General features: G+C 42.8%; 2 protein-coding genes across 3 annotated transcripts; one reads left to right on the forward strand and one right to left on the reverse strand.

Moving 5' to 3' along the window:
* The first annotated feature begins 2479 nt into the window (after positions 1 to 2479).
* On the forward strand, positions 2480 to 3427 carry LOC147368208 (olfactory receptor 10H1-like). Its single transcript, XM_086413427.1, has one exon. It carries the CDS (start codon positions 2480 to 2482, stop codon positions 3425 to 3427), a length of 948 nt encoding a protein of 315 aa, XP_086269553.1.
* Positions 3428 to 17477: 14050 nt separating this feature from the next.
* LOC147368209 (olfactory receptor 10H1) lies at positions 17478 to 23585 on the reverse strand. 2 transcript variants are annotated; one of them, XM_086413429.1, is made up of 2 exons: positions 23375 to 23585; positions 17478 to 18403 (listed from the first exon to the last, which is right to left on the reverse strand). In XM_086413429.1, the coding sequence occupies exons 1-2, from the start codon at positions 23439 to 23441 to the stop codon at positions 17478 to 17480; spliced, it is 993 nt and encodes a 330-aa protein (XP_086269555.1). In that variant the 5' UTR covers positions 23442 to 23585. The 2 variants fall into 2 exon arrangements, with proteins under 2 accessions (XP_086269555.1, XP_086269554.1); XM_086413428.1 differs by lacking the exon at positions 23375 to 23585 and having other exon boundaries at positions 17478 to 18488.
* Between the last annotated feature and the right edge of the window lie 1791 nt (positions 23586 to 25376).

Here is a 25376-nt window from a genome sequence, read left to right on the forward strand (position 1 = left end):
CTTTGACTCACCCCCTCTAGGATCTCACAGTGCCAGGAATGAGTGATCCTGGGGACCTATGGCAGATGCTGACCCAGCATGAGGGAAAGAAACAAGCGACTTCAAGGGAGGGAGGCCAGGAAACTCTGGAAACCAGTCATGCTGGGGAATGCAGCCTCCATTCACCCAAGTGTCTGGTTCCCTTGTGTTTTTGTTTTGTTCTCAACCTATCAGAGCTTGATCAAGTATATGAGCCCACTTAAGAGGGTGCTTACTACTTTTTTCCCCCTATTTTGTATTGTGATAAAATACATATACACAACTTAGTGACTAAACAACAGCAACAATAAGTACATATAACAAAATTTACCATCTTAGCCATTTTATAGCATACAATTCAGTGACATTCAGTGCATTCGTGACGTATAAGCACCATCTGTCTAGTTCCAGAACCTTCTCAACACCCCCAAAGGAAACCCTAAATCCATTAGCAGTCACTCCAATTTATCCCCTTCCTCCAGCCCCTGGCAACCACTGACATGCCTTAAACCCATATCTGAATGTTCACAGAAGCATTATTTATAGTGAAAATGTGTAAACAGCCAAATGTCCATCAGTGGGTGAATAAATCAATGAAATGTGATCTGTTGATAAAATGGAACATTGCTCAGCCATAAAAAGAAATGAAGTTATGACAATGCTACAACACAGATGAACCTGGTGTGTGTGGGGGAAGATGCTGAGGGAAAGAAGCCAGGCCCCAACCGCCACAGAGTGTCTGATTACATTTAGGTGATTTGTCCAGAGCAGGCAAATCCAGAGAGACAGAAAAGGGATTAGTGGTTCACTGCCATTTAAACTTGACATAGCCTAATAAAAAAAGCACTTAAAATAGATATCCATAAAGATACAATGAATACCCATAAAATTAAGGTTATTTACTGACCACAGACCATACACATTTGTTCACTGAGGGTATTGAGTTAGTTATCATATGAAGTGGCTACTGTCTTCCAGGTCACAGAAAGATCCCTTGGAGAAGGGCATGGCTTCATGGCCTTCTAGTATTCTCGCCTGGAGAATTCCATGGACAGAGGAGCCTGGTGGGCCATATAGTTCACGGGGTTGCAAAAAAGTAGGACATGACTGAGGGACTAATACTTTTCACTGTTTTCCAGGTCACAGTCCAAGAATAACTCTTTGAGTTTGGTAGGGGGAAATGGAGGTACAGAGAGGTGAAGATCCTTGCTCAAGTTTACAGCAGGCCGAGCAGGGGTTCAAACTCAGGTTGGCTGACTCCTTCATTCTTTTTTCAGATGGCTATGTTGCATTGCTCAGAACATACACATGCACATCACAGGATCTGGAAAACAACTAGAATGTTATTTCTACAGTCTCTTGCCTCAGATTTCTAGCATGGGTAACTCTAGAGGAAGAATCTGATTGATTTATACTAAATTAGAGATGCACTTGGTTCAAAGTGTTGTAGACATGGAGTGGGTAGGTCTTGTGGTATCTGAAGCTCTGGGAAGAACATGATTTATCAGAAGGGAGTAAGTAGCAAAGGCTGTAACCTCTGGTAAAGGAATATTTTCATTTTCAGAGATAACCTAGATGTATCAGTTCAGTTCAGTCGCTCAGTCGTGTCCAACTCTTTGCAACCCCATGAATCGCAGCGTGCCAGGCCTCCCTGTCCATCACCAACTCCCGGAGTTCACTCAGACTCACGTCCATTGAGTCAGTGATGCCATCAAGCCATCTCATCCTCTGTCGTCCCCTTCTCCTCCTGCCCCCAATCCCTCCCAGCATCAGAGTCTTTTCCAATGAGTCAACTCTTTGCATGAGGTGGCCAAGGTATTGGAGTTTCAGCTTCAGCATCAGCCCTTCCAATGAACACCCAGGACTGATCTCCTTTAGGATGGGAAAGGTATAAACTTTGGAGGCAGCTAGCCATGGGTCATGTCTTAACTCTACCATGTTTGACAGCTCACCTCAAACAAGTTGCTTAGCATTTATGCACCCCAACATTCTCAATGAATATTCTCAAGATATTCAAAATGGGGTAATCAAATCAACACCTCCCCCATCACATTGGTAAGAGGATTAAATCTAGGTGGCACAGAGTAGGAGGGTCTCCCTGATGGCTTAGTTGGTAAAAAATCTGTCTGCAATGAAGGAGATCTGATCTCCTGCAATGGGTTTGATTCCGGGGTTGGAAAGATCCCTTGGCAAAGGGAATGGCTACCCATTCCAGTATTCTGGCCTGGAGAATTCAATGGACAAAGGACAGAGGAACTTAGCAAGTTACAGTCCATGGGGTTGCAAAGAGTTGGACATTACTGAACAACTTTCACTTCACAGAGTAGGAACTCAGCCAATGTCATCTGTCATTTATCAGGAGCAGCCCCTGGGGTAGAGCCAGGAGTGATGGAAGCTGACAACCTCCCTCCATCCAGTAGCTGACCTCTCCACATCACACCTCACTTCAGGAACAGCCTTCATGCAGGGAGCCAACATCTCGGCAGTGACTGAATTCATCCTCATTGGCTTCTCCTCCTTCCCCCACCTTCAGCTGATGTTCTTCCTGCTCTTCCTGCTGATGTACCTGTTCACGCTGCTGGGGAACCTGCTCATCATGGCCACCGTCTGGAGCGAGCGCAGCCTCCACACCCCCATGTACCTCTTCCTGTGCGCCCTCTCCATCTTGGAGATCCTCTACACCTTCGCCATCATCCCGCGCATGCTGGCCGACCTGCTTTCCACCAACCGCTCCATCTCCTACACGGCCTGTGCAAGCCAGATGTTCTTCTCCTTCACGTTTGGCTTCACCCACTCCTTCCTGCTCACTGTAATGGGCTATGACCGCTACGTGGCCATCTGCCACCCCCTGCACTACAACGTGCTCATGAGCCCCCGAGGCTGCGCCTGCCTGGTGGCCTGGTCCTGGGCTGGAGGCTCAGTCATGGGGTTGCTGGTGACATCTGCCGTTTTCCACCTCCCCTTCTGTAGCTCTAATGTGATTCACCATTTCTTCTGCCATGTGCCTCCTCTAATGAAGCTGGCCTGTGGGGACAACGTCTCTACTGTGGCCATGGGTGTGGGCCTGGTGTGTATCACTGCCCTGCTGGGCTGTGGTCTCCTCATCCTCTTTTCTTATGCCTTCATCGTGGCCGCCATCTTGAGGATCCCCTCAGCCGAGGGCCGGCACAAAGCCTTCTCCACGTGTGCGTCCCACCTCACCGTGGTGGTCGTGCACTACGGCTTTGCTTCTGTCATCTACCTCAAGCCCAAGGGTCCCCAGTCTCTGGAAGGAGACACGCTGATGGGCATCACCTACACGGTCCTCACTCCCTTCCTGAGCCCCATCATCTTCAGTCTCAGGAACAAGGAGCTGAAGGAAGCCGTGAAGAAGACCTTCCTCAGCAAGCTCTTTCTCCATAGATCCTGAAATGGCAGGTTTTGTAACAGGAGTTGTGGCAGGTAGAGGGACTTCAGTCCATTGTCTTGTCTGAAAAATGGAAGTAAACCTGATGCATTCGTGATGAGACCTTCTGAGTCAGTTTCCTCCCGCTGACTGTGCCTGAGAGCAGAATGCATGAGGGGATGCCCATGGGCTGTGTTGGGGAACCTGTGTACCTAGTGTATCTTCAATGTGTAAGGGAGGGATGCTTGCTCTGCCACAAACAATGACAGAAACAGCAACAGTGATTTCTTGCCTGCTGTGAATCAAGCAGGCTTCCCTGGTGGTTCAGATGGTAAAGAATCTGCCTGCAATGCATGGCTTTCTATGCTTTCAAGACCTCACCTCTTTCATTTATTGTATTTAAGGAAAGGAAAGCATTGTTGATGGGGAAATGGTTTTTCATTTCAAATCTTCACATTTTTGGAGGTACAGTGTCTTCTCCTATGTGTTGCTTTTGTTGGTTGAGCAAATGATATGTCTAAGGATACAAATTATAGAAAGAAGAGAGAAAGGGTCTTAATCTCTCCTTCTAAGATAAGAAATATGAAAGAGATGGAGGGTAATGTGGGAGAGGAAAGATGAAGTGGTGGCTGGTTTGAGAAATATGGGAAGAACAGGTAGAAAAACCAGATTGCTGGCAGTTGATGGGGACCTAAGGGGCTTCCCAGTGGTGCAGTGGTAAAGAATCCACCTGCCAAAGCAGGAGGAGCAAGAAACTCGGGTTCAATCCCTGAGCTGGGAAAATATCCTAGAGTAGGAAATGGAAAACCTCTCCAGTATTCTTGCCTGGAGAATTTCATGGACAGAGGAGCCTGGTGAGTCCATGGTGCCACAAAGAGTCAGATACAACTGAGTGACTGAGTGTGCAAGGGGGATGATGGATCCAGTGACTGGTGAAGAAATTTGGGGAAAGAGCAGGTACATAAGTGGACATTTTATTAGGTTAATAAGGTAGCCATAAAGTACCTAATACAAATCCCTTTTCTACACTCCCTTGAAATCCCCAATGAGAATCCATTTCACTTTCACAGATTGTGAAGTCAGATAGATTGGAAGGATGCATCCACAGGCTGGACCTGCTTCAAGGGAGGAACTCAGGCAGAATCAGGTAATTCCTTTGGGTTCAGCTCAGTCACTCAGTTGTGTCCTACTCTTTATGACCCTATAGACTGCAGCACGCCAGGCCTCCCTTCCATCACCAACTCCGGGAGTTTACTCAAACTCATCTCCATTGAGTCAGTGATGCCATCCAACCATCTCATCCTCTGTTGTCCCCTTCTCCTCCTGCCCTAAATCTTTCCCAGCATCAGGGTCTTTTCCAATGAGTCAGCTCTTTGCAGCAGGTGGCCAAAGTTTTGGAGTTTCAGCTTCAACATCAGTCCTTCCAATGAACACTCAGGACTAATTTCCTTTAAGATGAATTTATTGGATCTCCTTGCAGTCCAGGGGACTCTCAAGAGTCTTCTCCAATGCCACAGTTCAAAAGCATCAACTCTTCGGTGCTCAGCTTTCTTTATAATCCAATTCTCACATCCGTACATGACTACTGGAAAAACCATAGCCTTGACTAGACAGACCTTTGTTGGCAAAGTAATGTCTCTGCTTTTTAATATGCTGTCTAGGTTGGTCATAGCTTTTCGTCCAAGGAGCAAGCATCTTTTAATTTCATGCCTGTAGTCACCATCTGCAGGGATTTTGGAGCCCAAGAAAATAAAGTCAACCACTGTTTCCACTGTTTCCCTTTGGGTTATACTCTGTTTTTAAATCAGACAGTGGACACAGTGAGGTTTGGCAGTTGCCTAAAATCAAGAAACCTGGGAGGTTGATAGATGCAGAATGAGATTGGCTGAGTGAGTCTTCTGAGGCAATGTGTCTCCAACTTGAGGGCACATCAGAGTCAAGCTGCTGGGTCCCACTCCAGGGTGTTTAATTCAGCAGGTGTGGGTTAAGAGGAGTGGCAGGGGAGACTCTAGAATCTTCATTTCGAACAAGCTCCTAGGTGATGCTGAAGTTGGTCTGAGGATGACACTTTGGAAACCACTGCTCTAAAGTTTTCTTAGCTCAAGGAAGAAGCCACATTAAAAAAATTATTTGTTTATTTTTGTTTCTGCTGAGTTTTTGTTGCTGCCCGTGTGCTTTCTCTAGTTGCTGCGAGAAGGGGCTACTCTCTAGTTGCGATCTGCAGGCTTCTCCTGTTGCAGAGCATGGGCTCTAGGGCACACGGGCTTCAGTAGTTGTGGCACATGGGCTCAGTATCTGGGCACATGAGTCTAGTTGCCCCATGGCATATGGAATCTTCCTGGACCAGGGATTGAACCCACGTTTCCTGCATTAGCAGGCAGATTCTTAACCACTGGACTACCAGGGAAGTCCAAAGCCACATATTTGAGTTAGAGATAGAAGTAAACTTTCTCTATGTCTCTCTCTCCTCCCTATCTTTCTTCCTCCCTCTCTCCTTCCTTCCTCCCTTTCTTCTTATCTTTTTAAATAGTTATGAAGATAACAGCTTCCCATTTTTTTTGAGAAGATAAGACTTTTTCATTGGAGTATAATTGCTTTGAAATGTTGTGTTAGTTTCTGCTCTACAACAATGTGAATCAGCTATACGTATACATATATCCTTTCCCTCTGAGCCTCCTTCCCACCCCACCATCCCACCCTTCTGCTGCTGCTAAGTCACTTCAGTCGTGTCCGACTTTGTGCGACCCCAGAGACGGCAGCCCACCAGGCTCCCCCGTCCCTTGCCGGATTCTCCAGGCAAGAATGCTGCAGTGGGTTGCCATTTCCTTCTCCAATGCATGAAAGTGAAAAGTGAAAGTGAAGTCGCTCAGTCGTGTCTGACCCTCAGCGACCCCATGGACTGCAACCTACCAGGCTCCTCCATCCATGGGATTTTCCAGGCAAGAGTACTGGAGTGGGGTGCCATTGCCTTCTCCCTCACCCTTCTAGGTCACCACATTTACCATCAGCTATTATTGTCTATAAAAATACTTTTATTAAAATGTAGTTCACATACCATATAATATATCCACATGAAGGTGTGTATAGTCATCACCATACTGAATTTAGAACATTTTCCTCACCTTCAAAATGAACCTGTACCCTTAAGCTATCATCTCTCTTTCCTCCTCTCTTTCCAGTCCTAAGCATCCACTAATCTACTGTCTCTATAGATTTGCCTTATCTGGACATTTAAGATACATGAAATCATATGATATTTATCATTTTGTGTCTGGCTTCTTTCATGTAGCATGTTTTCAAGGTTTATCCATGTCACAGCATGTATTGCTAATTTCATTCCTTTTTTATGGCTGAATAAAGTTGCATTGTTTGGATATATAACATTTTTACTCATCCATCTGTTGATACATTTCTTGGTTGTTTCCACATTTTGGTTATCATAAGTGTTTCTGCTATAAACATTCATGTACAAGTTTTTGGATGGGCCATCACTGCAGATGGTGACTGCAGCCATGAAATTAAAAGATGCTTACTCCTTGGAAGAAAAGTTATTACCAATCTAGATAGCATATTGAAAAGCAGAGACATTACTTTGCCAACAAAGGTCCGTCTAGTTAAGGCTATGGTTTTTCCAGTGGTCATGTATGGATGTGAGAATTGGACTGTGAAGAAAGCTGAGCGCCAAAGAATTGATGCTTTTGAGCAATGGTGTTGGAGAAGACTCTTGAGAGTCCCTTGGACTGCAAGGAGATCCAACCAGTCCATTCTGAAGGAGATCAGCCCTGGGATTTCTTTGGAAGGAATGATGCTAAAGCTGCAACTCCAGTACTTTGGCCACCTCATGCGAAGAGTTGACTCATTGGAAAAGACTCTGATGCTGGGAGGGATTGGGGTCAGGAGGAGAAGGGGACGACAGAGGATGAGATGGCTGGATGGCATCACTGACTCGATGGACGTGAGTCTGAGTGAACTCCGGGAGTTGGTGATGGACAGGGAGGCCTGGCATGCTGTGATTCATGGGGTCACAAAGAGTTGGACAAGACTGAGCGACTGAACTGAACTGATGCTTTCATTTTGGAAGGGTATATGCGTAGGAGTGAAATTAATAGGTCACATGATACCTCTATGTTTAATCATGTGAGTAGCTGCTAGACTCTTTATGACAATGGCTGCACCATTTTACATCCCCACCAGAAGCATATTAGTGTTCCAATTTCTCTACATCCTTGCCAACACTTGTTATTATCTAACTTTTTAATTGTAGTCATTCTAATTGTGGTTTTGATAAAACCACATGGATAAAAATGGATATGGTCTTTTTATTGGAGTATAACTGCTTTATAATGTTGTGTTAATTTCTACTGTACAAAGAAGTGAATAAGCTATGTGTGATCAGTCATTTCAGTAGTGTCTGACACATTTGCGACCCCATGGACTGTAGCCTGCCAGGCTCCTCTGTCCATGGGATTCTCCACTCAAGAATACTGGAGTGGGTTACCATGCCCATCTCCCCTTAGGTCCGACCTTAAATGTCACCTCCTCAGGAAAACCTTCCCTGATTTCCCCATACCGAGTCACTACTCCTATTACAAGAACTCACAGCATCTTCTTTCTCTCCTCATAGCTTTTATCACAATTTATCATATGTATACATATTTATTTGGAGAAGGAAATGGCAACCCACTCCAGTGTTCTTGCCTGGAGAATCCCAGGGACGGGGGAGCCTGGTGGGCTGCCATCTATGGGGTTGCATAGAGTCGGACACGACTGAAGTGACTTAGCAGCATATTTATTAAGTAGTATAATCTATAGAAATATTTGTCTAATAGCCACATATTCCTTTCTCAACATGCAAGCATGGAGATCAGGGTCATATCTAATCAGCTCCACAGTGGCATCTAAAAACATACCTGGCACAGAGAAGATAATCAATAAATGTTTGTTAAGTGAATACAGCAGAGTTTATCATCCATAGCACTGTTGACATTTGGGACTGACTCATTGTTTGCAGTGAGGTCTGTTCCATGCATTGAAGGGTGCTGAACAGCATTCCTTAGCTTTACCGGTTAGTTATTATAGCACATCTCTCTCTCCTTGAGTTGTAACAATGAAAAATGTCTCCAGAACCTTCCAAGTGTCCTCTGGAGTCACTGGTGAGAAATGCTGGAGTGCAGAAATGAGGGAAGACCTAGCTGATGCTCCCAAGAGGCAGAATCATGACTCTTTTGGTGGTTCTTAGCATCTGGTCCATATCTTGGTGAGAACCCTGACATTTCTCTGTGTCTTTTAACCATGGATCATGAAAACTAATCAAAGACAGGGGCTAGCAGACCCATCTCTGTTCTCCCAAAACTAGCGCAGAATTTGACACAAAGAGTGTAATTAATTATTAAATACATTTTAATTTATATTTTATTGAAGGATAATTGCTTTACAGAATTTTGTTGTTTTCTGTCAAACCTCAACATGAATCAGCCACAGGTATACATATATCCCCTCCCTTTCGAAACTCCCTCTCATCTCCCTCCCCATCCCACCCCTCTAAGTTGATACAGAGCCCTTGTTTGAGTTTCCTGAGCCATACAGAAAATTCCTCTTGGCTATCTATTTTACTTATGATAATGTAAGTTTCCATGTTACTCTTTCCATACATCTCACCCTCTCCTCCCCTTTCCCCATGTCCATAAGTCTATTCTCCATGCCTGTTTCTCTACTGCTTCCCTGTAAATAAGTTCTTCAGTACTATTCTTCTAGATTCCCGTATATGTGTGTTAGAATATGACATTTATCTGTCTCTTTCTGACTCACTTCACTCCGTATAATAGGCTCTAGGTTCATCCACCTCATCAGACTGACTCAAATGTGTTCCTTTTTATGGCTGAGTAATATTCCATTGTGTATACATACCACAACTTCTTTATCCATTCATCTGTCAACAGACATCTAGGTTGCTTCCATGTTCTAGCTATTGTAAACAGTGCTGCAATGAACAATGGGATACATATGTCTTTTTCCATTTTGGCTTCCTCAGGGTATATGCCTAGGAGTGAGATTTGCTGGGTCATATGGTGGTTTTATTCCTAGTTTTTTAAGGAATCTCCATACTGTCTTCCATAGTGGCTGTAGCAATATACATTCCCACCAACGTGGGAATGATTTCTTTCCAATGATTTCTTTCATAAGTGTCTTATAATTTTCTGTGTACAGTTCTTTTGTCTCCTTAGGTAAGTTTACTCCTAGATATTTAATTCTTTTTGTTGCAATGGTGAATGGGTTTGATTCAATTTCTCTTTCTGATGTTTCATTATTAGTATATAGAAATGCAAGTGATTTCTGTGAATTGATTTTGTATCCTGCAACTTGCTACATTCACTGATTAGCTCTAGTAATTTTCTGATACTATCTTTAGGGTTTTCTATGTACAGTATCATATCATCTGCAAACAGTGAGAGCTTTGCTTCTTTTTCGATCTGGATTTCTTTTATTTCTTTTTCTTTTCTGATTGCCATAGCTAGGACTTCCAAAACTATGTTGAATAACAGTGGTGAAAGTGGACACCCTTGTCTTTTTCCTGACCTTAGAGGGAATGCTTTCAGTTTTTCACCACTGAGAAAAATGTTTACTGTAGGCTTATCACATATATGGCCTTTACTATGTTAAGGTAGGTTCCTTCTATGCCCATTTTTTGAAGAGTTTTAATCATAAATGGGAGCTGAATTTTGTCAAAGGCTTTTTCTGCATATATTGAGTTGATCATATAGTTTTTTTTTCTTTTTTTTCTATTTAATGCTTTTTTTTTTTAGTGCCCATTTTATTTTATTTTTTTTTAATTTTATTTTATTTTTAAACTTGATCATACAGTTTTTATCTTTCAATTTGTTAATATGGTGCATTATATTGATTGATTTGCATATATTGAAGAATCGTTGCATTCCTAGAATAAACCCAACTTGATCATGGTGTATGAGCTTTTGATGTGTTGCTGAATTCTGTTTGCTAAAATTTTATTGAGGATTTTTGCAGCTTTGTTCATTAGTGATATTGGCCTGTAGTTTTCATTTTTGTCATTGTTGTCTTTGTCTGGTTTTGGTATCAGGATGATGGTGGCCTCATAGAATGAGTTTGGAAATGTTCCTTCCTCTGCAATTTTTGAAAGAGTTTTAGAAGGATAGGCATTAGCTCTTCTCTAAATGTTTGATAGAATTCTCCAGTGAAGCCATCTGGTCCTTGGCTTTTTTTTTTGGGGGGGGGGGGTAGATTTTTTATCACAGCTTCAATTTCAGTGCTTGTAATTGGGTTGTTCATAATTTCTATTTCCTCCTGGTTCATTCTTGGAAGATTGAACTTTTCTAAGAATCTATTTCTTCCAGGTTATCCATTTTATTGCCATACAATTTTTCATAATAATATCTTATAATCCTTTGCATTTCTGCATTGTCTATTGTAACCTTCATTTCTAATTTTGTTGATTTGATTCTTCTTTTTTTCTTGATGAGTCTGGCTAAAGGTTTGTCAATTTTGTTTATCTTCTCAAAGAATCAGCTTTTAGTTTTATTAATCTTTACTATTGTTTCTTTCATTTCTTTTTCATTTATTTCTGCTCAGATCTTTATATTCTCTTTCCTTCTACTAACTGGGGGGGTGGGTGGGGGGTGGGTGTTGTTCTTCTTTTTCCAGTTGTTTTAGGTGTAAAGTTAGTTTGTCTATTCGATGTTTTTCTTGTTTCCTGAGGCAGAATTGTATTGCTATAAACTTCCCTCTTAGAACTGCTTTTGCTGCATCCCACAGATTTTGAGTTATTGTGTTTTTGTTGTCATTTGTTTCTAGAAATTTTTTGATTTCCCTTTGATTTCTTCAGTAACCTGTTGGTTATTTAGAAACGTGTTGTTTAATCTCCATGTGTTTGTGTTTCTTACAGTTTTTTTCTTGTAACTGATACCTAGTCTCATAGCGTTGTGGTCAGAGAAGATGCTTGATATAATTTCAATTTTCTTAAATTTACTGAAGTTTGATTTGTGACCCAAGATGTGGTCTATCCTGGAGAATGTTCCAAGTGCACTTGAGAAGAAGGTGTAATTTTCTGCATTTGGATGAAATGTCCTAAAGATATCAATGAGATCCATCTCATCTAATGTATCATTTAAGACTTGTGTTTCCTTGTTAATTTTCTGTTTTGATGATTGGTGTGAGTGGGGTGTTAAAGTCTCCTACTATTATTGTGTTACTGTCAATTTCTCCTTTTATGTTTGTTAGTGTTTGCCTTATGTATTGAGATGCTCCTATTAATTATTAAATACATTTTTAAAGCTGGTATTTATTTAAAGCTGGCTTATTGGTTGAAAGTCACTGTTCATTGCCCTATATAGATAATATTTAATTCTCAGGACCATCCTAAGAGGTGACTACCTTATCATTAAATACATTTTAATGATGGGAAACTGAATCTAAGAGATTACATGTGATTTAACCAAAGCCACTTTGTTTCATCACTTTACCACTGCACAGCCCTATCTGCAATTCTAAGCATCTGTTTTTGTTTTTTTTTTCTCTCTCTCTCTTTAGATTGCAAGGTATCACCTATCTCTTTGCCCATCAGCCGTTGCCATAGAGCTGAGTCTTGGGGACCACTCCTAAGGACTAGTAGCCATAGAAAGGAAGAGTTTATTTGTAGAGAAGGGGATCCTGGGAGAAAGGGAGCAGGTCAGGAAGATCATTGGAGTAGCATTTCTGCTAAGCACCCCCTTCTAGAAAAAAATGCTCTTCACTGAGGTCCCGCTTTCTTGGTCACATTGATAACCCAGATGATAGTCAAAGTTGGGGGACCATTGAACAACTCCTCAACCAATGCCCCTCTCTCTGTTCCCAGGCTCATTTAGCAAAACTTGAAATTATAATATCATCTCAACTACTCTTTATGGAGTATATCTATGTGCCAGGCACCATTCTAAGCCCTTCACAAACATTGTCTTACTTCAGTCTCATAACTGTCTTAGAAGGTAGGTGCTTTTTATTGTTAAAGATTAGGCTCAAAGAGGGCTTCCCTTGTGGTTCAGCTGGTAAAGAATCCACCTGCAGTGCAGGAGACCTGGGTTCAATCCCTGGGTTGGGAAGATCCCCTGGAGAAGGGAAAGGGTACCCACTCCAGTATTCTGACCTGGAGAATTGGACTGTACTGTACAGAATGGACTGTATAGTCCATGGAGTCACAAAAAGTCGGACACAACTGAGCGACTTTCAGGCTCAAAGAAGGGAAGTGACCTGCCTAAGGACATATAGCAATGTGCTGTGCTGTGCTTAGTCTCTCAGTCATGTCTGACTCTTTGCGACCCCATGGACTATAGCCTGCCAGGCTCCTCTGTCCATAGGGTTTTCCAGGCAAGAATGCTGGAGTAGGTTGCCATGCCCTCCTGCAGGGGATCTTCCCGACCCAGGGATCGAACCTGCATCTCTTACATCTCCTGCACTGGCAGGCAGGTTCTTTACCACTAGTGCCACCTGGGATTGGGGGACCCACAAAACCCATTGTGTGAAAATGACGTGTGATGCTTTGGGTGGAGAGCCATGGAAATCAGAGAAGACCTGTAGGGGAAGGTCTAACTTGTGTGATCTTGGATGAATCATGCAACAATTTTGAGCCTCAATTTCCCTGGTGGCTCAGACAGTAAAGAATCTGCCTGCAATGCAGAAGACCTGGGTTCCATCCCTGTGTTGGGGATCCACTGAGCGACTAACACATTCCCCTCTGTCAAGTGGAGTAGATGTGAATTTATCTGCTCTGATATCCAATTGTGAGACTGTAATAAAATAATGTATTGGAAGGGTAATGTGAAGCATGCAGTATATTATGCAAAGGAGGATGTTCTGGTATCCTCAGTCTGACTGAAATTTTTTCCACTTCTTCCCACTTCGTGGTAACATGCAATGTTCTTACTGCTCAAGTTATAGAGAAAGACCGAATTCAAATTTAGGGTAATGACATACAGTTTGCTATTCAACTTATACATGAATAAACAAAATTTTTTAACACTGGCTAATTTTAATATTACTCATACATCTTAATTACATTTATTGTTGTATAAAACTGCATCACTATTAAAGAGTGTCCAAGTATTATAAATTGCTATTTTGAATGCATAAATTTCTAATGCTATAAATTTATCAAGGGACTTTTTTTGCATTAAAAAAACCAGTTTAATACATGTAATACTTTTAGAAAGGAACACAAATCTTAACTGAAAATTTGGTGAATATTGACCACTATATATAGTCCAGAAGCAGCATGTCTCTTCCTAGTCAGAATTCCTTCCCAAGAGTAGTCACTCTCACTTCTAATACCATCTAACTTCTAACACCTAGGTCATTTTACATGTTTCTAAACTTGATACAAAAGGAATCATGCTATATTCTCTTCTGTGTCTGACTTCCTTCATCCAGTGTTATTTATGCCAGTATATTGATGTGTGTTGTTACAGTTATCAGTGGTTTATCTTTTTCATTATAGTGTCATGTTCTATTGTATGAAAATAACAGGTGTTAGAAATGTATGTTATTTCTCTTTTTGATTTATTATGAATGAAGTCCTGTGGTTGTTGTTTACATGTCTTTTGGTGGGTATAAGCAGTCACTACTTTTGGAATATATTCAGGTATATACACAGGAAAATAGCCGGAATAACATTTTCCTGAAGTTGTTTTACCAGTTTACACCAACAATGTAAAAGCTTCTCTAGCTGCCAGGTTTAACACTTGCTATCATTATTTATTTTAATTTCCATCATTTTGATCGAGATGTAGTTGCATTTCATTAGGCCTTAATTTGTGTTTCCTTAATCCCTAATGAGGTTGATCTCCTCTTCATGTATTTATTGGCCATTTTTATATCCTTTTTTGGAGAAGGCAATGGCAACTCACTCCAGTACTCTTGCCTGGAAAATCCCATGGACGAAGGAGCCTGGTGGGCTGCAGTCCATGGGGTCGCTAAGAGTTGGACACGACTGAGCGACTTCACTCTCACTTTTCACTTTCCTGCATTGGAGAAGGAAATGGCAACCCACTCCAGTGTTCTTGCCTGGAGAATCCCAGGGACAGGGGAGCCTCGTGGGCTGACATCTATGGGGTCACACAGAGTCGGACACGACTGAAGTGACTTAGCAGCATATCCTCTTTTGTGAAGCGTCTGTTAGGCTTTTGCCCAATATTAAACTTGTTTGCTTTTTCTTATTGATTTATGTAATTTAGATACAAATGCTTGCACAATTTGGGACTTGAATTTTTATTCCCTTAATGCTGTCTTTGTCATCAAAGGTTCTTAATTTTAATGAAGTAGATTTTCTCATTTTCCCCTGCTAGAAGTTAATGTATTTTGTTTCCTGTTTAAGAACCCCCTACTTTCTCTGAGTGATGAACACATTCTGCTGTGCTTTCTTCTAGAAGCTTAATTACTTTAGCTTTCACATTTGGTCTTCATTGGTTTCCAATTAATTTTTATATATTCAAGGTACACCAATTTTTTCATATAGATAGCCACTTGTCTGGACCCAGGATCATGTATTTAAAATATCAACTCCTTTCCTCTTCCCTCCAGTGAATTCTAATATATCAGGTGGCTGTATATGTGGGTTTGTTTCTGGATTCTTGGTCCTTTGTTCAGATTGTCATTTTTCATAAAAAAAAAAAAAAGTCGACTAGTATTCTGATAAGAATTGCATGCACTCTAAAGATCAATTAGAGAAAGATTGGCCTCTTGGCAATGTTGAATCTTCCAAACCATTTATCATTTCATAAAAATTAATTATTCTTTGTATACCACTTTAGTTGCATCCCACAAGTTTTTGATACATTTGTATTTCATTATTATATACCTTAAAATATTGTTATTTACTTTTTTATTATTAATTTGTTTATTTTAATTGGAGGCTAATTACTTTACATACAATATTGTAGTGGTTCTTGCCATACATTGACATGAATCAGCCATGGGTGTACATGTGTTCCCCATCCTGAACCCTTCTCCCACCTCATGCACCATCCCATCCCTCAGGGTCATCCCAGTGCACCAGCCCTGAGCACCCTGTCTCATGCATCGAACCTGGACTGGCAATCTATTTCACATATGGTAATATACATGTTTCAATGCCATTCTCTCAAATCATCCCACCCTTGCCTTCTCCCACAGAGTCCAAAAGTCTGTTCTTTACATCTGTGTCTCTTTTGCTGTCTTGCATATAGGGTCATCGTTACCATCTTTCTAAATTCTATATATATACTGTATTGGTGTTTTTCTTTCTGACACACTTCACTCTGTATAACAGGCTCCAGTTTCATCCACCTCATTAGAACTGATTCAAATGCATTCTTTTTAATAGTTGAGTAATATTCCATTGTGTATATGAACTACAGCTTTCTTATCCATTCATCTGTTGATGGACATCTAGGTTATTTCCATGCCCTAGCTATTGTAAACTGTGCTGCGATGAACATTGGGGGTACACGTGTCTCTTTCAATTCTGGTTTCCTTGGTGTGTATGCTCAGCACTGGGATTTCTGGGTCATATGGCAGTTCTATTTCCAGTTTTTTAAGGAATCTCCACACTGTTCTCCATAGTGGCTGTACTAGTTTGCATTCCCACCAACAATATAAGAGGGTTCCCTTTTCTTCGCACCCTCTCCAGCATTAAGAGTCTCAAGCTCTACCGACTGAGCAAACTGGGCTGATGTCAAGGGACTTTTTAAATTGAGATATAGTTGACATATAATAGTGTGTAAGTTTAGAATATATACATGCATACATTTGTATATTGCAATATGATTACCACTGCAGTGTTAGCTAACGCTTCTGTCATGTCACATAGTTATCATATCTTTTTGGAGAGTGACAATGAAGACAAAGTCTCTTAGTAACTTTGAGCTTGATAATACAGTATTATTGTCTATACCCACAATGCTGCATTGTTGACCCACAAGATCTTGTTGATCTTCTGGTTGATCAACTGGTTGCAAATTTGTGCCGTTAAACAACATTGTCCCAGTTCTCCCACCCCTCAGCCCCTGACAGCCACCATTCAACTCTCTATTTTTATGAGTACCTTTTTACAATTCCACTTATAAGGGATATCATACAGTATTTGTCATTCTCTTGAATATACATATTTTCAACAAATTATAAGTACTATGAAGTATGCCAAGTCGCCTCAGTTGTATCTTGCCAGGCTCCTCTGTCCATGGGGATTCTCCAGGGACTTTCCAACACAGCAGGTGATTTCTCACTGAGGGACTTCTTTCCCTCACCTAACTAAAGAGACTTCTTTATCTCTCTGCAGCTGCTCAAGATTCACACTTGAAACTTGGAGATGTCCTCAACTTTTTCTCAGTTTGCTTATTACAGGTTATGCAGTGCTGAAATTTAGGGTGCTTAGAACTCCTCTGCTGTAATCTGACTTAGTCTTATGTAGCCTCATAAAAGTTGAGTTGTAGCTACGTGATGCCGCCTGAAAAGTGAAAGTTGCTCAGTCGTGTCTGACTCTTTGCGACCCCATGGACTATACAGTATCATGGAATTCTCCAGGCCAGAATACTGGAGTGGGTAGCCTTTCCCTTCTCCAAGGGATCTTCTCAACCCAGGGATTGAACCCAGGTATTCTGCATGCAGGAGGATTCTTTAACAGCTGAGCCACAAAGGAAGCCCTGTTGCCACCTAGTAGAAAGTAAAGGCATGGCCTCGTCCATTTCTCTTTACAATGTGGGTTTATGGTGGTGGGAGTAATTAGTCTACCCTGGTTTCTGGCAGGAGAAAAACAGATTTTGGGTTTAATGCTACCTGGCCAAATGTCCTGCAACAGATAGGAAATCAATGAATCTGACTTCATGCATGTCATTGTTTCATACATCTTTCCATCCTGAATACATTCAGGGCCTGTTGAACCATTTTGCAAACATTTGTATACTGCCGATAAGGGTTCTTGTAAACCATAAAGCATCAGACAGATGTTGGTTATTACATGCTTGCAGGGTGTCACCTTTGATGGTAGCATCTGATAACCCAATTTAGCTATTTCCAAGGAATTCTTCCCAGATAATCATATTTTTTCAGGGTACAGCTTGCTGAGGAAGGTCTTCTTCATGGCGATCTTCAGCTCCTTGTTCCTGAGACTGAAGATGATGGGGCTCAGGAAGGGAGTGAGGACCGTGTAGGTGATGCCCATCAGCGTGTCTCCTTCCAGAGACTGGGGACCCTTGGGCTTGAGGTAGATGACAGAGGCAAAGCCGTAGTGCACGACCACCACGGTGAGGTGGGACGCACACGTGGAGAAGGCTTTGTGCCGGCCCTCGGCTGAGGGGATCCTCAAGATGGCGGCCACGATGAAGGCGTAAGACAAGAGGATGAGGAGACCACAGCCCAGCAGGGCAGTGATACACACCAGGCCCACGCCCTTGGCCACTACCTGCACTTCAGTTCCACAGGCCAACTTCAATAGTGGGGGCACATGACAAGCAAAATGGTGGACTTCATTGGGTCCACAAAAGATGAGGTGGAAAATGGCAGATGTCACTACCAACCCCATGACTGAGCCTCCAGCCCAGGACCAGGCCACCAGACAGGCGCAGCCTCGGGGGCTCATGAGCACGTTGTAGCGCAGGGGGTGGCAGATGGCCACGTAGCGGTCATAGCCCATGACTGTGAGCAGGAAGGAGTGTGTGAAGCCAAACGTGAAGGAGAAGAACATCTGGCTGGCACAGGCTGTGAAGGAGATGGAGCGGTCGGTGGAAAGCAGGTCGGCCAGCATGCGCGGGATGATGGCGAAGGTGTAGAGGATCTCCGAGATGGAGAGGGCGCACAGGAAGAGGTACATGGGGGTGTGCAGGCTGTGCTCCCTCCAGATGGTGGCCATGATGAGCAGGTTCCCCAGCAGGGTGAACAAGTACATCAGCAGGAAGAGCAGGAAGAACATCAGCTGAAGGTGTGGGAAGGTAGAGAAGCCGATAAGGATGAATTCAGTCACTGCTGAGAAGTTGGCTCCTTGCATGGGGGCTGTTCTTAAAGTGAGGTGTGACATGGAAAGGTCAGCTACTGGATGGAAGGAGGTCATTAGTTTCCATCATTCCTGACTCTGTCCAAGGGGCTGGTCCTGACAAATGACAAATGACACTGGCTGAGTTCCTACTCTGAGCCTCCTACGATGCAATCCTCTTATCAGTGTAGTGGGGGAGATGTTTTTATCAATGATTCTGATCACTTGAAGCATAAGCACTGAAAATATTTGGTTCAGAGAAGCTAAGCATCTTGTTCAAGGTAAAGCTGTCAAAATGGCAGAGTAAAGACTTGAACCCATGGCTGACTGTCTCCAAAGACTATACCCCTCTCTCCCTCTGGTTACTTCCAAAAAATATAATGTTCCTTCACTAGAGTTTGCAGCCATTGTCCAACTCCTCCCTTCTGATAAATCTTGTTCTTCTCAAAGTTTCAGATACCAGAAGACCTACCTACCCCATGTCTACAACACTTTGGACCAGTGTGCATCTCCAATTTAACATGAATCAATCAGATTCTTCCTCTGGAGTTATCCATGCAAGGAATCTGAAGTAAGAGACTGTGTAGGAATAATGTTCTTGTTGTTTTCCAGATCCCATGAGGTACATCTGTACCTACTGAGACAATGCAACATACCCATCAAGGAAAGCAATGAGAGAGTCCGGGAGTTTGAGTCCCTGTTCTGCCCACTGTGTAAACTTGAGCAAGTTATGTCACCTCTTTGTACCTCCATTTCTTTCTACCTGCCTCTAAGATTCTTTGTGGGAACTAAATGTGCTATTCTTGGGCTGTGACTTGGAAAACAGTAGGTACTACCTATGGCAATTAACTCAATACACTCAGTGAACAAATGTATATGGTCTATGCTCAGTAAATAACCTACCTGGTGACTCAGTAAAGAATTCACCTGCAGTGTAGGAGACACAGGTTCAATCCCTGCATCAGGAAGATCCTCTGAAGAAGGAAATGGCAAGCCACTCCAAGATTCTTGCTTGGAAAATCCCCTGGACAGAGGAACCTAGTGGGCTACAGTCCACAGGCTCACAAAGAGTTGGACATACTGAGCACACATGCACAGGGACAGTGTATTCAGTAAATAACTTCAATTTAGTGAGATTTCAATGTGCCTTTATAAATAACAACTATTTTTGAGTGATTTTTTAAAAAGGCATTTTCAAGTTTAAACTGCAGTGAACCACTAATCTGCTTTCTGTTTCTATAGATTTGCCTGTGCCTGACATTTTAAATAATGGAATCATACACTGTGTGACCTTTGAGGTCTGTTTTTTTTTTTTTTCCACTCAGCATGATGTTTTTGAGGTTCATCCACTTGTAGCATTGTCAGAACTTCATTCCTTTTTATGGTCAAACAATATTTCTTTATGGACATCACATTTTGTTTATTCAGTCACCTCATTGATGGACATGTCAGTTGTTTCCACTTTTCCCCTCTTGTGAATAGTGCTGCTATGAACGTTCATGTGGGCATTTAAAGCACAGGAGTGGTTTCCAGGAGCTGGAGGAAGGGGAGAAGAGACAGAACTCTTATGGGTATAGGGTTTCCTTTGGGTGTGCTGAGAAGGTTCTGGAACTAGACAGACGGTGCTCATACATCATGAATGTACTTCATGCCACTGAACTGCATGCTGTAATGTGTCTAAAATGGTAAATTGTACATTACATGTATTTTACTATGACACATGAAAAATGGGGGGAGGTGATATACCCTCTTAAGTGGGCTCAGGTCCTAGATCAAACCCTGGCAGGTTAATAATGAGGACATGAAGGGGAACCAGATACTTTGGGGACTGGAGGTTTCATTCCCCAACATCATTGGTCTCCAGAGTTTTTTGGCCTCCCTCCTTTGGAGTCAATTTCATTTCTCTGTCTCCTCTGAGTCTGCATCTGCCTGGAGGTCCACAGAAGCCCCACTTGGCCCTGATATCCTGAGATCCTAGAGGGGCAAATCAAAGTGGATGACTTAGAAACAAGAGCTTCCAAGAAGAGGCTGAATGGGTGAGACCCGGATCAAGTGGGCTCTGCTTACAAGCTTCCAGGTTTTCAAATGTCTAGTGCAAGTTTTCTCAGTATTTTATGACAAATTATTCTTTGTTATGAGATGGAGGCCATTCTGTGAACTATATGGTGTTTAGCAGCATCTCTAGCCTCTACTATCTGAATGCCAGTAATCTATGCTCAGTAGTAACTACCAAAACTGTCATTATTAGATATTGCCAATGTGAGCTTCACTGCTGGCTCAAACAGTAAAGAATCTGCCTGCAATTCAGGAGACCTGGGCTCTATCCCTGGGTCAGGAAGATCCCCTGGAGAAGGGAATGGCAACATACTCCAGTATTCTTGCCTGAAGAATTCCATGGACAGAGAAGCCTGGTGGGCTACAGTCCATGGGGTCTCAAAGAGTCAGACATGACTGAGAGACTTTCACTTTCAATGTCCCCATTGGAGGGGGCAAAATCACCCCCAGTTGAAAACCAATGATCTAGAGAGTACAATTGTATTTACTTAGCTGCTCCTTCTACCCAGATCTTGGTTTCTCCAACCAAGAACTGTTGTTCTTTTGCATCAATGTTACCTACTCTGTGCAGTCTTTCTGGACATCTCTTTCCAAAGCAAATTTAGTCACTCATTCCTGTGTGCTTTCCAAACAACTACCCTGAGTGAGTTTAAAAGTCCTCATTTCTAACTTCATCATGATTTTTATTATAATGTACCATGCTGGATACACAACTATCTCTGGCATTGGATTTTGAACTCTTGATGAGAATAGTTGCCCTTAATTAGATGTGGTTCCGTGGTCATGCAATTCTTATTAAATCTGTTCCTCAATATTGTGAGATCCCTGCTATGATCCCTGTTTTACAGAAGTGGCAACTGCATCCATAGAGGACACATCACTTGTCCAAGATACCATGGCTCCTGAGTGGGGGAGCCAGGATCTGAATCTGTATCTGAATGACCTCAAAGCCTATCTTTTCCTAACCTCTCTGTTACATTCACCATTTGCTGGTGGCTATTAGTGAATGTCAGAGCCACTTTCAGGACCAGAGAAATGTCAGCTTCACCATACCAGGCTATTCACACATTCCCCCTCCATATTAATCAGATCACAAAAATCATACACATAAAAAAGGAAGTTGGGAACTATGGGAAGACTAGAGCTCACATGTCCTGGGAATGTGGCCCAGGGCTGCATATACACCTTCTCAGATGATGGGGATGCAGAACTCCGCTAAGCTTGGTACCTTCTCATTCTGGGAAAAGGCAAAACTATGGAGACAATAAAAAGATTGGTGCATGTCAAGGACTCAGCAGAAGAGAAGAAGAGAAAAATAGATGGAACTCAAGGGAGTTTTTAAGGTGGTGAAACAGTTCTGTGTAGTTCAGTTCAGTTCAGTTGCTCAGTTGTGTCCAACTGTTTGCGACCCCATGAATTGCAGCACACCAGGCCTCCCTGTCGATCACCAACTCCTGGAGTTTACCCAAACTCATCTTCATTAAGTCGGTGATGCCATCCAACCATCTCATCCTCTGTCATTCCCTTCTCCTCCTGCCCTCAATCTTTCCCAGCATCAGGGTCTTTTCCAATGAGTCAGCTCTTTGCATGAGGTGGCCAAAGTATTGGAGTTTCAGCTTCAGCATCAGTACTTCCAATGAACACCCAGGACTAATCTCCTTTAGGATGGACTGGTTGGATTTCCTTGCAGTCCAAGGGACCCTCAAGAGTCTTCTCCAACACCACAGTTCAAAAGCATCAATTCTTTGGTGCTCAGCTTTCTTTATAGTCCAACTCTCACATCCATACATGACTACTAGAAAAACCATAGCCTTCAGTAGACGGACCTTTGTTGACAATGTCTCTGTTTTTTAATATGCTGTCTAGGTTGGTCATAACTTTCCTTCCAAGGAGTTAGTGTCTTTTAATTTCATGGCTGCACTCACCATCTGCACTCACCACCAGCTATTTTGGAGCTCCCCAAAATAAAGTCAGCCACTGTTTCTACTGTTTATAGATACTATATATTGCATACATGATACAGGGCATTTGTCAAAACTCATAGGCTGTACAGTACCAACAGTGAACTCTAATGTAAACTGTGGGCTTTGGTTATAATAATATGTCAATATTGATTCAGCAACTGTAACACAGTTACTCACTAATGCAGGATGTTAATAACAGGGGAAGCTGAGTGCAGGGAGAGAGAGGGTATGTGGAAATCCTCTGCACTATCTGCTCATGTGTGCCTGCTCAGTTGCTTCAATTGTGTCCAACTCTGTGATTCCCATGGACTGTAGCCAGGTTACTCTGTCCATGGGGATTCTCCAGGCAAGAATACTGGAGTGGGTTGCCATGCCCTCCTCCAGGGGATCTTTCCAACCCGGGGACTGAGCCCACAACGCCTGTTTTTCCTGCATTGCAGGTGGATTCTTTACCCACTGAGCCATCTGGGAAGCTCACTGTCTGCTCAGTTTTCTGTAAACATAAAACTTCTCTAAGAGGTAGAGACTCCTGATTTTTTTTTTAAGTAAAATAAGAAGCCTTAGAACCACAATGGGTGTAGGTTCAGGATTGCAAAGAGGTGGACTAAAGGCCCCAGTCATTGACCAACCAGGAGAACAACTAGTGGCTTCTCTGCAGTTAAACTGAACAGCCCCAGAGAAGGAGTGTGACCTGGCTCTGTGGCACTTGGAGGAACTCACAGAAGGGCCAGTCCCCACCCAAAACTCAGGGGTCAAACCCGCCTATGGCCAAATCCTATCTACACATATCATGGCAGCAGAGTTTTCCGACTTTAGCATCAGGGACTTTCAGTTCAGTCACTCAGTCGTGTCTGACTCTTTGCAACCCCATGGACTGCAGCACGCCAGGCCTACCTGTCCATCACAGCTCCCAGAGTTTACTCAAACTCATCTCCATTGAGTCACTGGTGCCATCCAGCCATCTCATCCTCTGTCGTCCCCTTCTCCTCTTGCCCTCAATCTTTCCTAGCATCAGGGTCTTTTCCAATGAAATAGGGACTTTAGGAGCTGATAATTTTTTTGTGGTTAGAGGTTTCCCTGTGCATTATTAGGTATTGAGCAGCATCTCTGTCCCTCTCTATATGCCAGTAGCATCTCCCAGTTGTGACAATCAGAAGTATCCTCACACATTGTCAAGTGTCCGCTGGGGAGGTAACGGCCTCTGGTGGAGAACCACAGGTTAGGTGTGTTGTCTCCATCTTGCCTTACCTGTCTGCCCCCATCCTCTCTCTTCTCATGAAGTTGTTTATGTTCTCCTTTCTGCATCCTCCTTCCCACCTGAACTACCTGCTGCTTCCCTATTTTCATCCTTGACTCCTTACCATCAATGCACCTGTCCACCCTGGTGTCTCCCTGATACTTAACACCCTTGGTGAGGGGGTGACTGGAGCCTCTCCACTGTGAATCTTCTTGACTGGCTCTTTTCTCTGCCTCTCTCCAAACCTTTTACCACTGTATTGGCCAGGACAGTGAGGGGAGTTAGGTTAAAAGTCAGACAGGTGCTCTGTGTAACTTAAAGTGGTAGCTCTTCTCTCTCTGCATCCCAGTTTTCTTACCCATCCTGCAAAGTAATCATCACATCCATTACCTTGAAGGTGGGAAGGGTAGAGCCCTACCTACTGCCCCAATTCATAGACTCAACTTTCACAGGAAGTTTTATAAACACGAAGGGTCTCCTTGTCTGTGACAGTTGCTTGTTCCCCAGGTCTCTCCTGATCAAGTGAAAGGGAGGGAAGGTGACTCACCTGGGACTCCAGGCTCTGCAACTGCTTCTGCCTCACTCCAGCTGGAGGCTCTGGTTTGATGTTCTCCAGCAGGTAAGGGCTGGATGAGTGAGGGCTGCATGGCAAGGAACCTGCCACTATGAGTAGACTGGTGGTGGTGGGGTGGGGGGGCTACCTGAGCCTCACCTCCGTTATTTATGCTGCCTCAGCTCCCTGCCTGCTGCTTTCTCTCACTGTGATCCCCTGGACTCTATCTCTGCTGCTGCTACAGGGATGCTGGGACCCTTGGGAACCATGCAGTGCACTGGGCAATCTCAGGGATACTGTCATCATCCTTTGTCCCTCCCTTTTTGCCTGCCAGGGGTAAGTCAATTACCTGAGCTTCTCAGGGGCTCAAGCAGAGTCTAATACTTCACAAATTTGGAATTTGGAGCCCTGGCTCCTAGCAGTGGCAGGAAACCAGCCCTGCCATTGTTCACTGGGGCTGAGGAGGCTGCCTGGCTTGACTCTCCACTTTCTTTCTTGCCCATTCAGGACACTTGCTCAATTAAATGCCTTTATAAAAATTCTATAAAGCATTTATCCTTCAATTAAAAAAATAAAGTAGCAAAAAATTTTAAATAAAAATTTTTAGTAAGCACACAAACATATTTTTCTTCTTATTAAATAACTGAAATGCTGCAAACCAGACTAAAAGTCAAGCGATGGCCAGCCATGAGATCACAATGAGAAATCTGATGGACATTGCTACACACCTTTGTATGCATGTGGCAAGTGAGTAACACAAGCTCTTAAAATCAGAGTATTATTGTGGGGTTCTGTTGTGGGGTTTTTGGTTTTGTTTTTCTTTTTAAGGTGAAATTTATATAACTTAAAATTCACCACTGTAAAGTGAACAGTTCTGTTTCATTTAGCACATTCACAATGTTATTTAACTACCATCTCTACCCAGTTCTCAAACATTTTCATCACTTCAAGAACTGGGAGACCTTATCCCATTATCAGTCTTCCTCCCCTGAGTCCCTGGCAACCACTAATTTCCTTTTTTACCCTGTGGGTTTTCCTGATTTGGGCATGTCATGCAAATGGAATGATACAATATGTATGTAGCCTTTGGGATCTGGTTTTTCCACTCAGTGTAATATTTTCAGGATTCATCCATCACGTAGCATGCATCAGTGCTT

This window comes from Bos grunniens, chromosome 7 (genome assembly GCF_055505025.1).
Source record: "Bos grunniens cultivar Pamir isolate PY7600 chromosome 7, Bosgru_T2T1.0, whole genome shotgun sequence".
In the NCBI taxonomy this organism is placed as follows: Eukaryota; Metazoa; Chordata; class Mammalia; order Artiodactyla; family Bovidae; genus Bos; species Bos grunniens.

Excerpts from the sequence above, each read along its gene's own strand:
- LOC147368209 (XM_086413428.1), bottom strand. The coding sequence starts at position 18,488 with ATGACCTCCTTCCATCCAGTAGCTGACCTTTCCATGTCACACCTCACT.
- LOC147368208 (XM_086413427.1), top strand. The coding sequence starts at position 2,480 with ATGCAGGGAGCCAACATCTCGGCAGTGACTGAATTCATCCTCATTGGC.